Source organism: Saccopteryx leptura, chromosome 6, assembly GCF_036850995.1.
Source record: "Saccopteryx leptura isolate mSacLep1 chromosome 6, mSacLep1_pri_phased_curated, whole genome shotgun sequence".
Taxonomy (NCBI): Eukaryota; Metazoa; Chordata; class Mammalia; order Chiroptera; family Emballonuridae; genus Saccopteryx; species Saccopteryx leptura.
In genome coordinates this window covers 31159668-31173776 of record NC_089508.1, presented here as the reverse complement: position 1 = coordinate 31173776, position 14109 = coordinate 31159668, and the positions used below count along the sequence as shown (strand labels likewise).

The following is a 14109-nucleotide window of genomic DNA, read 5'->3' as shown; positions in this document are numbered from 1 at the left end:
ATATAATTGTTATGAATAATAACTATCATGAGACATGTTTATCACGCTTTTCTTCATGGTCATTTAGCAAAAGTCTCAATGCATTTGATTCCTGCAAAATGCTTCTGGACTGTGCAGAATTTAAATATGAGGACTCTGCTATATTTGCATTATCAAAAAGTTCTCTCTCTCCAACTACCAATATACTACTGGCTCTCTGCCAGGGCTTCCGATTGGGCTCTGAAAGGGCAGTTTAGTTTCTCTTTAAAAACAAGAAAACAAAACCTTGAATAAGCTGACAACCATAGCTCTGAATTTCTACTACCTTCCTTATGGAGTTGATGGGCACAGCCAAAGGTGGAGAGGGAATGAACACTCGTAAGCCACCCAAACACAACTAAGAAGTTGATGAAGGGTTGGACAACAAGGAAGAATCTTCCCCACTCACCCACCTCACTTTGCCCAAGTGTCCCTTTCTGTTACTCATGAGTGAATAAGGAAACGCTGACCCTAAGAGCCAGGAGTCGAGACAAAATAGGTAAGGCTATGGCAGTATCTCCATGAGTACTTTTTGATTATTACTGCTTGCAGACCCAACCAGCACCTCGCCAAGCAGTGCACAAGAGAGCCTGCTTTGCAGATGAGACTGTGTTGTTTTCTGAAGGGCCAGTCGTACATTTATCTCCCATCACAATGAGCCTTTCTCCTGAAACCAGCCTGATACCCCCTCATAAAATCTCCAACCCTGCGACACTGAGTTTTCTAGAGGACAAGTTAATCTGAGAAGGCCAGGGGCAGGCACACTGGTTGCGCTGCTGCATATGGTCCCTGACCAAGTCAGGTAGAGGGGGTGTTGCCAGGGGATACTGCACCCTGAGGCCTAAAACAAATTAACTAGGAAGGGTCTGGACTTGTGGTGATTTTTGCAGACATGTAAGTTTAAGTAGGTTTGGGGTGTTTTATGCTTTATGGATCCTAGAGTTGGAATATGTCCTTCTTTGATATAATCTTTGACAATTTCAGTATTTAAGGAGAAAAGAAAAAACTATTATCAGGACAGGGGGCCTTTGTGGACACAATATCCAAAGCTCTGCTAAAAAGGCCACATAGCCTTTCATCACTCCTTAGGGCCCAGAACAACTGTAGTTGAACAACCTACTTGAAGTGTTCCAATGTGCTGTTAGTTCCCCCATTCAACAACTGGCTTAGATAGGGGCTCTCATCTCAGGACAACTAACTCTAAGCAAAGTACATAATTCCACTGTGAGTTTCACGGAGCCACGGGTCCTGGGAACTGTTCACCTAAAGGTGGGGGGAGGCCTTGTTATTGGAAGTCAGACACTGAAGGCAGAGGCAGAAAAAAAGCGAGGGACACCATCCCTTAGGGAACTATCACCACCTCCATCCGATCCCCACCCTTACTGAGCTTGTAGCTGGTGACCTTTCTCAAGCACAGAGGGGAACTTCTGGGGGCAGAGAACCCCCCTGGGTGGCAAAACAGAGACTATCCTAACACTTTGCTGAATCCAAAAAAAAAAAAAAGTACTGTGTTTTAGACAAATTGGAGAATGTTCAAATTGTGTCCTGGAGAACTCCAGATTTTTAGATTTTGACGAAAAGATGCATAGGGGTTGAAAACTTTAGAAAGAAAACACCCCTGGAAGAGAATGGCCTGCATCATTTTGAAAATATTTCATCATTTCATGAGTCTACCAGCACTGCCTGAAAGATGTCACAGCTGTGCTTGTCAACTTTTCTCAGGAAGAGGTCACTGAGATAAAGTTGTTGTTTTTTATTTCTATGGGCTCAATACTTTCCTTCCTGAACGGTCTCAAGGTGAACCGAGAGATTAAAAATAGTCCCTTAGTCTGAACTCAGATATTAGTCACATCATATTCTTGGATTTGTACTTTCAGAGCACCTTCTACCCAAGAATTTCCGCATCCTTTCCAAAGTTAATATTTTTCTGGTGAGTTAAAATAAAATGGAAAAGTCCAAAAAGGGAGGGGGGATATTAAATCTGTTAGGCTTTAAAAACTCCTTTCCAACTCCAACTTTCATATATAGCTGTGTGATCTTGGACAAGTCGCTTTCCCTCTCTGAATCACAGCTTCATAATCTGCAAAACTGGGAGGTCAGACACCTTCCAGTCTTAACAGTCTAATCCTGTTGGAAAATCTGTGCACAGCTAATACTCCATTCTTCTTTGAAGGAGGCCTGTGCTGTTTACTTATAGCAGATCTTGACATTTGCATATTTGACATCTGTGGCTTTGATTATTCCCAGAGACCCCAAAAGTCCATGAGCAGCGATAATCTGCTATTTTGCAGAGGCGTGCTGTGAGCCTGGTACACAGGAGCCGGTCACGTGTTTAGTGAGTGAGATTAACATACTGGCCGAGCCCTCATTTCCATGAGGTTTTGCTATTGTCTGCAGTAGGCTCAAAGACCACAATTCTCATAATGAACTGTAGTGGTAGTCACAGAGGTGAGGATCCTTCTAGCTCATAAAGATGTCAATACTATCCCTCTCAAATGTCAAGAGTTTATTGTGACATGGGTTTAAAGCAATCATGTACCCACCTCCATATCATCTACTCCTCTACGGCATCCTGATAAAGTTTGATTTAAAATCTTCAGTGGTGCCCTACACACAACAAGGAGATTTTATTCTTCTTCTACTGAACTTACCTCAATCAGACACTTCTCCCATGCGTTTTGATTTGTCTGTGTATCTGTATCCTCTCCACCTGAGAAGAACATCCTTGAGAGCTGAGCTCGTCTGATTAATTTCTCCAGAGTACCCAGCAATGTACCCTGCATGTATCAGATATTGAATGAATGTCTATTGAATGACTGAGCACCTTCTATGAGCAGGCATTGTGTTAATGGTGCATTTTCTTCATATTTGTATGTAGTACTTATCACACCCCTGCAGGATAGATATTATTCCTATCACTCCAACAGAATATCTGGGACTCAGATAGGTGAAGTGACTTGTTCAAAGGTTACACAGCTGGCGAATAATGGATTCACATCTGTCTGTCAGATTCCAAAGTTCGTGTTTTTCCATTTCATCATCTTTGAAGAACTAAAGCATAAAACCAAGTAAGTGAATCAAAGATCCAATATTATTGATAAAGCACAGGCCTAGCTTCAACCTAGATAGATTCAGAGGAGTACAGTGGGAGCAAAATTAATAATGCTGCCAGGTTTGGAAGGCAAACAAAGCTACACAAAGAGGGAAGGACGAGGAAGTGTAATTGTTGTCGACATCACACAGCTTCTGTTTAAGTACCCTGAGGGTTTCCATTTCAGATCCCAGACTGGTACTGCAGTTAGCAGGGTCTCTGGTAAGAGGTAGGTTCCAGCTAAGTTGGAGTTGAATTGGACCCGGAACCGGAAACTTCAGTAGGAACTGGAAAGCAAGCATTCATGACTGAAGCAATTCATTTGAAAAGCCACTTTCCTTCCTGAGCCTCATGCTTTGGCTGAGCGCTGCAGAGCCAGCCTTTCAGCTCTAAGCTGGGACCAGCAGCATCAGGAGCTTGTTAGAAATGCAGAATCTCAAGCTCTACTCCACACATCTGGAAACATAATCTGCACTTTAGCACGATCCTTAATTAGTCATCAGCACGTTAAGATCTGAGAAACACCACTCTAAAGATATTCTAGGTCCTTTCTGCCTCTAATATTTGAATATTTTATGATTTTAGACTAGAAATTTTTGTGGTAGCTAAAAAACTAGCATGCTTACTAAGAAAGGTCACACAGAGATCCAAGTAACCCAATCGCCTCAATACTGTCTTCTGAAGAATATTATTAACTCATCGACATTACTATACATGGCTCATTACTGAGCATATACCATGTACAAGAGATAATGCATACAATATCTTGAGCCAGCACAATAGTCCTGAAAGGGGAACATCATTATTCCCATTTTACCAATGAGAAAATAATCTCAGAAATTAATAAAATTCCTCCGAACTACCTGGTTAAATCAATAGTAGTGACAAAACCCTAATGCAGCCTGACCAGGCGGTGGCGCAGTGGGTAAAGCATCGGACTGGGATGCGGAAGACCCAGGTTCGAGACCCCAAGGTCACCAGCTTGAGCCCAAGGTCGCTGGCTCGAGCAAGGGGTTACTTGGTCAAGGCACATATGAGAAAACAATCAATGCAACGCGTAACAAAAAACTAATGGTTAATGTTTCTCATCTCTCCATTCCTGTCTGTCTGTCCCTGTCTATCCCTCTCTCTGACTCTCTCTCTCTGTCTCTGTAAAAGAAAACAAACAAACAAAAACCCTAATGCAGAGTAGAGTCCATGGTTTTTCTGCAATATCATACTGCCTCTAGTAAAATTACAACTTAAAGTATCAAGCCTATGGGTGCAATGTGAGGAGAGATGAGCAGGTTTTGGACTCATTCCTCTGCAACGAAGAAGATCAAAAGGGTAGTGTAAGTCTACTGAAGTCTCAATAGATGGGAACACGGACTTGTTCACCAAACCCTAAACTACCTAGACCAGAATCTCAAATGAGTAGAGTTTGATATACGTTTAGAACCCGTATCACCCAGAAGTGACCATTCAGGAATAATATTTACATTAAAGCTGAAAACACAAATAGGTAGGTTTAGCATATTCGGGATCATAGGTGCACACTGATTATTAATGGGACAAAGAAATTGGGTGCCACGCCTCTGATCTCTCTAAAACTAACCTTCAGTGCTCTTGGTAGAAAGATACTGAATTGGAAGAGCCACAAATCTGTCCAATTATGGACAATGCTGTGGTCTTGATGTCATTTAATGCCTGACAATAACCTCCTATATACTGACATGTCCTAAGTGTTCTGCAATTTCACAAAATTGTCTTTTCGGTAGGGCCTCTCCTTCATTTGTGTGTATAAACACTCTCCTGATGCACATATAAATGAATAGTAGTCTTGTCTGACAGGTGGTGGAGCAGTGGATAGTGTCGACCTGGGATGCTGAGGACTCATGTTCAAAACCCCTAGGTCGCCAGCTTAAGTGCAGGCTCATCCAGCATGAACACAGGCTCACCAACTTGAGCTTAGGGTTACTGGCTTGAGTGTGGGATCACTGACATGATCCCATGGTCACTGGCTTGAACCCAAAGGTCGCTGGCTTGAGCAAGGGGTCACTGGCTCGGCTAAAGCATCCTGGTCAAGGCATGTATGAGAAGCAATCAATGAACAACTAAAGTGCCATACCTACAAGTTGATGTTTCTCATCTCTCTCCCTCTCACTAGAAAAGAAAAACAAAAAAAGAGATAGTATTCTCTAGAAGGCAAATATTTTTTACTTATGCTAACAAATGACTACCTTTCCCAGCAAAATGACTAAATAGATCTTCAATAAGTTAATTTGTCAGTGGCTATTACACTTCAGGAGACAATATCCCATTCCATCTTTGGCTAGTGCAAATATTTCCTAGATTGAGTGCCTATGTCAACGGTTCAGAAAATCCTAGTACAGCTGGAAGGAACTGACTCTGCCTCTAGGCAAGGAAAGTGCTGTTATTCTCACTGTACAGATGAGACAGTTCAGTTCTAGAGCTACGTATGACTAAATGACTTGCCCAAAGTCACCGTATTAGGAAGAAACTGAGGAAAGACAAGAGCAGAGTCCCCTGGATGACTCACTCAGCTCTGTGGTCGGCAGAACCCAACCCCTTTGGAGCTCTGTCCCAGAACTAGACCTGGGAAGAAGTTCTGTTAGGACACCTCTCCCTTGGCTCTACACACCCTCCTTTCCATGAGTTCTTTCCTTCACTCTTCTGGAAGGTGTTTGTTTTTATTTCCCAATGAAAGTGTTTTCAGTAGGTTCTTGGAGTAGTTTGACATGCCCCCATTCCTGTATTCCTCTTTTCCTTCCCTTGCTGCTGCCTACAGCTGGTGGAAATGAGCAGGAATTCAAAGACAAGGTTACCTTTTCTCATCCTCATCCTTCTTGGCCACCCTGGAAAGTCTACCCTATCATAAGCTGCAAATCCTGGGAAAAGTCATTCTGCTTTCTTCTTCACAGCTATCTGTCTGAAAAAGGACAGAACACCCAGTACAAGAAGGTCAATGGGAGAAGAGTTATAGAGGTAATAGAAGTGTAATGCCCACACTGCAAGAAGGATTAAATGGGGCAGTAACCTGAAAACTATTTCAGGATCATTCCATACTATGAAGAGATCAATATTCAGAAGATGTACTTTCTCCCACCATTCTTAAGCGTCTTCTCCTTCACTGCTTAGCCAGATTTTGGAGATTAGATTTGTGACTAAAGACAGGTGGCTGCTACCCTGGGAGCTCAGCTTCTCCAACATGCACCCAGTACCCAAGACACACTGAGCATTTCACCTCGACTGGGCAGGCCTCATAAAATAGTCTGTGGACATTTAAACAGATTGCCAAGTTTCAATCAATTCTGCAATTTCCAAACTGAAGGGGAGGTACCTGAAATATGGTTATACAATACAACTGCAATATAGCACTGAAAAAAAAAAGCCAATGCCGCTGCTTTCTTGAGGATGTCCTGACTGGACTATCGCTGTCTCAGAATGGAAAGAATTAGTCAAAGCTCATACAAGCCCTTGGCATGAGGAGAGAAGAAAGGAGAGACCCAGTCATCTCTTAGCTCTTGCTTAGTTATAAGAATTCTCCAAAATCTAATATCAAACGTCTGTCACCACACACCTCCACCAGCCATCCTGTTGAGTGTCCGTAGACAAAATCTGTGTCCTTAGATCTTGCCACAGGATTCCTTGCCCAGAAGCAATTTAAAGTGAGAAGACTGAAGGAGAGTTTAGAAGCAATAACTGCCATTAGTGTCTGCTGATCCTGCATACTTGTGGTGGAACCAAAGTTTGACATTAACACAAACACAAGGAAATTTTAGAGTAGTACAGAAGGATAGAAGAATATGGCAAGGGACAGAGGGGGACAGAATAGTAAAGGGTTACTTACACAGTTTCGTCATTCTTGAACTCCAACTCCCCATACATGTCTTCAAAATCCTCACCACCACCCTTGGCTGTCCCTTCTATTGTCCTAAAGGGGACAATGACTGTGCCTCGGGCACCCGATGTCCGCAGAACCTTGACCTCCATGACACCAATATTCTCACTGACATGGATAGTGTCACACTCAAAAGTAAAGATGCCTGCATGGTCATCATCCAAGATTGTGACCGTGGCCACATAAGGGGACACCAGGACAGCCTGAGGCAAGGGAAGACTATTAAGTATTGTTGAAGGCAACCCCTCCTCTTGTGGTTCCTCCTCTATGCGGACATTGTTCAACCTCACAAAGAAGTGCTCGTCCTCCTCAAAAATGTCATCATCAATGATGCCCACAGAGAATTCCTTCTGCATCTCTCCTGGCTTCAGAACCACGGTGCCCTCTGTGAACTCATAGTCAGCCCCGGCATTGGCAGAACCATCCTCTGTTTTGTAGTCTACATACACGGTCTTGGACGTGTCTCCCCCTCTCCTCACCACTGTCAGGAGCACAGCCCCACAGTTCTCCAGGCACTGGTACGAGCACGGGTCAAAGAAGACCTTGGTGATAAAGTCCTCAGGCTCCTCAGTGTGCACCTCGTTCATGCTGGAGGACTTTTTGGCTTGTTCTGCAGCATGTTTCTTCAGGATGTTGCCTGCACCAGTCATCATCCGTGTGGCTTGAATCCGGTAGAAGGCGCGGCTCTTCTGTTGGTGGGAAAGAGCATAGTAATTGGCCATCTCTACCAGCTGATCTAAGTCCTTCTCTGGGTGTTTTTGCTTCAGATCTTTGAGAATCCGGATCATCTCCCTGCGGGACTCATCCACTTCCTTCCCTTCCAGGGGCACCAAATTTCCATCTAGGAAGTGAGAATTCATCATTTTCCCATCCATCTCGATGCCCTTGGGGTGGTCGCCCTCTGTCTCTATGATAATTCCTCGGTGTTTATCTGTGCGGTACTTTTTGTGCATGTATTTGTAGAAGAGCAGTCGCCTATCTGCCACCCATGCCAGAAGGACACACACTGGAAAAAAGAAGAGTGTGAGCAGGCCTTCCCAAACCTGGACCACCCCAGGAGAGAAGACTGCCAGGATCATATAGAGCCAGATGTAGGCAAAGATACTCCAAGCAGCAGTGACAAAGAAGACGCGCAGATGCTTGATCTTCCGAGTCTCGCCATCGGGGATCACGTAGACGCAGATGCCAATGATGACGAACATGTTGAAAGCTGCGCTGCCTACGATGGTCGAAGGTCCTAGATCACCAGCAATGAACCCATGACCACACACCTCAATTAAAGAGAGGAGGATCTCAGGAGCAGAAGAACCCAGGGCCATAAGGGTCAGGTTGGAAACAGTTTCGTTCCATATCCGAATGGTGGTTGTGTTGGTCTCTCCGTTGGGCTTTTTGATGGTCACCTCTCTCTCTTGAGAAGTGATGACTTCAATAGAGGCCATGAAGCGGTCAGCAATGATGGATACACCAAGGAACATATATATCAGGGCCACAAAATAGACAATGACCCTGGCGATCTTATCCCCAAGGGAAGGGTTCTCCGGGTACCAGATTGGTAAGATGACACCCTCCTTGCAGACCGATGACCCCGAACAGGACTCATTGTTCTGCCCTGTGCTGGGCACATCCCCTGAGCCACCAGCCTCTGCCCGAAGACCATTCAGGAAGAGCACAAAAGTAATCAGCCCAAAATGGAGGAAGGCAGAGGTGAGAGGCTGCCACCTTAACCACGCCATACACGAGACTTAGCCACTGGCTTTCACTGCAGCACCAATGGTCCTCCTGACTGGCCAGAGACCTAGAAAAGACCAGAGAGGCAGGAAAAGGCATGAGGAAAAGGGAGACAGCAAATGGCAGGTTCCCACCAATACAAACTGATATTTCACCTCAAATGACATATTGTACTAACATATGGGCTGTCTCTCACTTGGAAAAATACCTATCAGTGGGAGGCACAAATAGCTGCTCTGTCCTCAGGACCATCTGGTGGAGATTCAGTTGAAGAATGGCTTAAAATAGCCAGGAATATTGGTAATGGAAACATAACTGATGCCCATCTAGTACTGTCTCGCAACCTTATTGTTATCTGTGAGAGTTCTTAATAATCAACTTAAAATAGGCCAAGGATGACCTGAATTTTTATCCCCACTTACACTATTTCTAGGGTTTTCAGTCTTTTTTACCTATTGTCATCATACTCAAGAATCCTGCATAACATGCGTTTGCAAGAGTACATATTAAATTGAACGTTTATCATGAGCTAATCTCCAAAATAGAACACCTTGCCTGTGTGCAATTGAGCCCACTTGGGAAAAACTCCTTCCTCCAGTGCAAAACTTTTGCAGGCAAGCTGTAATTCTGAGGTTGCTCAGGAAATCAAAAATTGCTTCTGTAGTGAGTGCTACCTGCAGTGTAGCTAAAACAGGGTCCTGTGAGCTATGCCCAAGACTCAGTCCATGGCAGCCAGCAGCAAAACATGATTATGAAACAGTTTCGGTATCCAGTTACATCAGGGGTCGGGAACCTATGACTCGCGAGCCAGATGTGGCTCTTTTGATGGCTGCATCTGGTTCGCAGACAAATCTTTAATTAAAAAAAAATAATAAAATTAAAAATATAAAACATTCTCATGTATTACAATCCATTCATTTCCTACTGCTCATGTTCATGGTTGCAGGTAGCTGGAGCCAATCACAGCTGTCCTCCAGGAAAACACCAAATTTTTATTGGATAATGCCTAATGTACATGGGTCATTGTATGGCTCTCACAGAATTACATTTTAAAATATGTGGCGTTCATGGCTCTCTCAGCCAAAAAGGTTCCCGACCCCTGAGTTACAGGAAGATGAAGATCAGTCAGTCACTCAAATTCCAAACCTAAACACTGAGAGAATCAAGGGCTAGAAATCACTATTAATGAAACACTCAAGTGGCTCTCAAGTTTTTTTAAAAACTGTAGGCAAGATTTTAGAGTAAAATGCAGCCTCAGGCTCTGGCCATTGGCTCAGTAGTAGAGCGTCTGTCTCGCGTGTAGATATCCTGGTTCAATTCCTGGCCAGGGCACACAGAAGAAGTGACTGCTTCTCCACCCCTCCCTCTTCCTCCTCCTCTCTCTCTCTCTCTCTCTCTCTCTCTCTCTCTCTCTGTCTCTCTCCTCCTCCTCCTCCCACAGTTATGGCTCGAGGGTTTGTTGAGCACATTGGCCCTGGGCACTGAGGATGGCTCCATGAAGCCTCTCCCTCAGGCACTAAAAAATAGCTCAGTTGCAATCATGGCCACAGATAGGCAGAGCATTGGCCCCAGACGGGGGTTGCCAAGTGGATCCCAGTCGGGATGCATGCAGGAGTCTGTCTCTCTATCTCTCCTCTTCTCACCTGGAAAAAGATGAAAAAAAAATGCAGCCTCACCTGCTGGCCTCACGCCATTAAAAGGTGAGTATGAATTCAGAAGAATGAAAAGAAACTCAATTGAAACTACAGACTCATCTTTCCACTCATGGCCTCATTCAGATAGAATAAGAATACAAATAACCACGCAATAGCTTTAAAAAAAAAGGTACTTGCCAATTTTTCCACCTCTGCTACAACTGCGTAGGTACCTGCACTAATAGAGGACTGTGATTCGCATCTCTACAGCGTCTTCAGGGATTCGAAGTCTTTGTCCTCCATACCTGCTCCTCCTCCTCTGCTGCTTCCCATCTCAGAAAATAGCACCTCCACCCACCCAACTATGTGTGCAAGCCTTCCTCTCCCACCTGTCCCTTATCCAATCTAGCAATAAATCCTATAGACTCTCCCTAGGTCTCTACCACCAACATCACAGCCCAAAACACCATTACTCCTCACCTGATGAATCTATGCAAAAACCACTAACCTGAACTCACCACTCTAATTCCTGCCTTCCCTAGTCCATTTCCTCATATAGCCACACTCATCTTTTTAAAAATCCAAACTTGGCCCAGTTGGCTCATTGGATATGAATGTTCCAGGTTCAATTCCCGGTCAAGGCACACAAGAAAAGCGACCATATGCTTCTCTCCCTTCCCTCTCCCCCTTCTCTCCCTCTTCCCCTCCCACAACCAGTGGCTTGATTTGGTTCCAGTGTAGACCCCGGGCACTGAGGATAGTTCGGTTGGTCCAAGCATCAGCCATAGGCGCTGAGGATAGCTCAGTTGATTGGAGCATTGGCCCCAGGGTTGCTCTGTGGATCCCAGTCCGGGCACATGCGGGAGTCTGTCTCACTCTCTCCCCTCCTCAAAAAAGAAAAGTCCAAACCTACATTACTACTTCCCTATTTGAAACCCTCCAGCGGTTTCCTCTTGATCTTAATATAAAGACCACATTCCTTCCCATGACCTACAAAGCCTGGCATGAGCTGCCTTCTTCCTTCCTTATCCCCTTTATCTCCTGCCACTCTCTTACTGCATTTCAGCAATAATGGACTTCATATCAGGTTATTTTCCACCTCAGGACCTTTGTACCTGACATCATCCATGTACGCCTGAAATGACTGTTTCTTCATTGCATCCCCACTCTTAACAATCATTTAGGTCATAGCTTAGGTGTCACTTTCTCAGAAAAACTTTCCCTCACCCCTCAAAATGTTCAGCTCGCTCTGTTATGTCCTCTCATCACACTCTTTACTTTTCCTTCATGGCATTTATACAACTTTGAAGTTACAGGTTTTTTTGTGTGTTTGTGGGATTTTATGATTACTGTCTAACTCTTCCACTGAACTGTGAATGACATGAAGGCAAAGACTATGCCTATTCTGTTTAATGTGGTATCCTAGGTAGTTCATTAGTTAGTGGGTGTTCAGTAAATGTATGTTTTCGGAATAAATGTATGTAGTCACTAAGGAAGCTTCCTCGGTGCTATGAACTGAATTGTGTACTCCCAAATTCATGTGTTGCAGCCCTAAGCCCCAATATCACTGTACAACAAGACAGGGCTTTTAGGAGGTAATTAGGTATAATGAGGTCATAGGGGAGGGTCCTAACCTGATAGGGTTGGTGGCTTTATAAAAAGAGGAAGAGAGAGAGACCTCTCCACCAAGTGAGGACCTAACAAGAAAGCAGACATCTGCAAGCCAGGAAGAGAGCTCCTGCCAGAAACCAAGTTGGCCGCACCTTGGACTTGGCCACCCCAGCCTCCAGAACTGTGAGAAAATTAATTCCTATTGTTTCAACCACCCAGTCTATGTATTTTGTTATGGCAGCCTGAGCAGTCCAACACACTCCAGCATCAGCCATTTTCAGAGACATTTTATGATCTGAATTCTAGCCATTTACTTTAGTAACAGAATACATAGATCTCACAGACAGAGCCTGACTTAATTTTAGAAGCTATGTAGAACCTCTTTAAGTTCTATAGGCTTGCACTCAAAGAGAAAGTCCCTTTGGCACACAGTGCACACTGTAATCTGAAGGCCTTCCTCCCAAAGGGCTCTGTGGATTAACTTGGTTTCATATTCCCCAGAATGGCAGCCAAATGCTGAGGTCCACATTCCCCATTAGTTCGGGTACTGGAGGTCATCGCAGCAGGTGTCTGGGGCTTTGACCTCACTTAGCAGACAAAAGGTTACAAGAATGACTATAGGCCCTGGCCGGTTGGCTCAGCGGTAGAGCGTCGGCCTAGCGTGTGGAGGACCCGGGTTCGATTCCCGGCCAGGGCACATAGGAGAAGCGCCCATTTGCTTCTCCACCCCTCCGCCGCGCTTTCCTCTCTGTCTCTCTCTTCCCCTCCCGCAGCCAAGGCTCCATTGGAGCAAAGATGGCCCGGGCGCTGGGCATGGCTCTGTGGCCTCTGCCTCAGGCGCTAGAGTGGCTCTGGTCGCAATATGGCGACGCCCAGGATGGGCAGAGCATCGCCCCCTGGGGGGCAGAGCACCGCCCCTGGTGGGCGTGCTGGGTGGATCCCGGTCGGGCGCATGCGGGAGTCTGTCTGACTGTCTCTCCCTGTTTCCAGCTTCAGAAAAATGAAAAGAAAAAAAAAGAATGACTATAGAGGAGGAGGTTGAAGGTCTTCGGCATCCACATTCAAAGAATGAACAAGCTCTCACAGTCTGTGATATACACAGAGACCCCATTCACTGGTTTGGCATCCACGCACCCTGGAGAAACGTGGGCAAGAGAAGGATCTTGGCACCCTGCCTTGACCTCTGAAAACCCCACACTGTGGATTCTGATAAGCCCCACGCAGAAGAAGACAGAAGGTGGGCACAGCTGGAGCAGCTCTTTGATCAAGAGCCAACGAGGTGACAAGAGGTGGCAGCTGGATAGACCAGCCCACCCCATGAAGGCAGGCTAGCTACAGGTTAGGGAAGAGAGCAGGGTGTCATGATCCTTCTCTGTCCACCTTTCTCCAGGGCTGAGTGCCAAACCTGTGAAGGAAATGGAACACTGAGGCAGTCATGTTATCCCCGTTAATGGGGATAAGAACTCTTACTTCTCTTCCCCCCAGGAGAATTAAGGAGAGGCATGATCTTTGTTCTCCTCAGTCTAACAGACATCTGTGGCAATAGGTTTTTATGGGAAATAATCTATCATGTGGTCAGAATCAGAGGCCAGTTTAGAAAGGCTTTTCCCTATGAAAACAAGGCAAGAAGGAGGCTAATAAATGCCAGCACCAAGTTTTTGGAATTAGAAGGGGAAAATAACCTGTGAATTCCTGGTTGTTCTTTCCATCCCTTCCAGGAAATGGTTTCTGCCTGAGACTTTAGAGGGAAATGGGTACCTCTGATGGACCAACCTAGTGTTTACTTTTTTGTGCTGCAAACATCAACAAGACAGATCCCAATGTCCTATGGGTCCACCCAGCCCCTTAGAGACCAGGCTGGTCCCAGAAGGTAATCAGCCCTAAGACAAACTCAGAGATATGACTCAGCTTGAGATCTCTCAGAACCACCCCAAGCAATGAAGATATTAATAACAGTAACTAACACTTAAGACTGCCTAATGTATGATAATGCCAAGTGTTTCCTCAGTTAATTTTATAACAATCCTATAAGATTAGTACTATTTTTATCCCTATTATACATTTGTTTTACGAAACTGAGTCTTAGTTAAGTCATTTACTCAAAGTATAAAGCAAGGAAGTGGAAG

At 44.9% G+C, this 14109-nt stretch overlaps 1 protein-coding gene across 5 annotated transcripts in view; it reads right to left on the bottom strand.

Moving 5' to 3' along the window:
• The window catches only part of SLC8A3 (solute carrier family 8 member A3), a 178999-nt gene that overhangs the window by 110041 nt on the left and 54849 nt on the right, over positions 1-14109 (bottom strand). For all 5 annotated transcript variants that reach the window (XM_066388379.1, XM_066388382.1, XM_066388383.1 and 2 more), the window contains one exon: positions 6960-8805. In XM_066388379.1, the coding sequence (XP_066244476.1) occupies positions 6960-8743 (1784 nt within the window). In that variant the 5' untranslated portion in view covers positions 8744-8805. The remainder of the gene's footprint in view (positions 1-6959; positions 8806-14109) is intronic.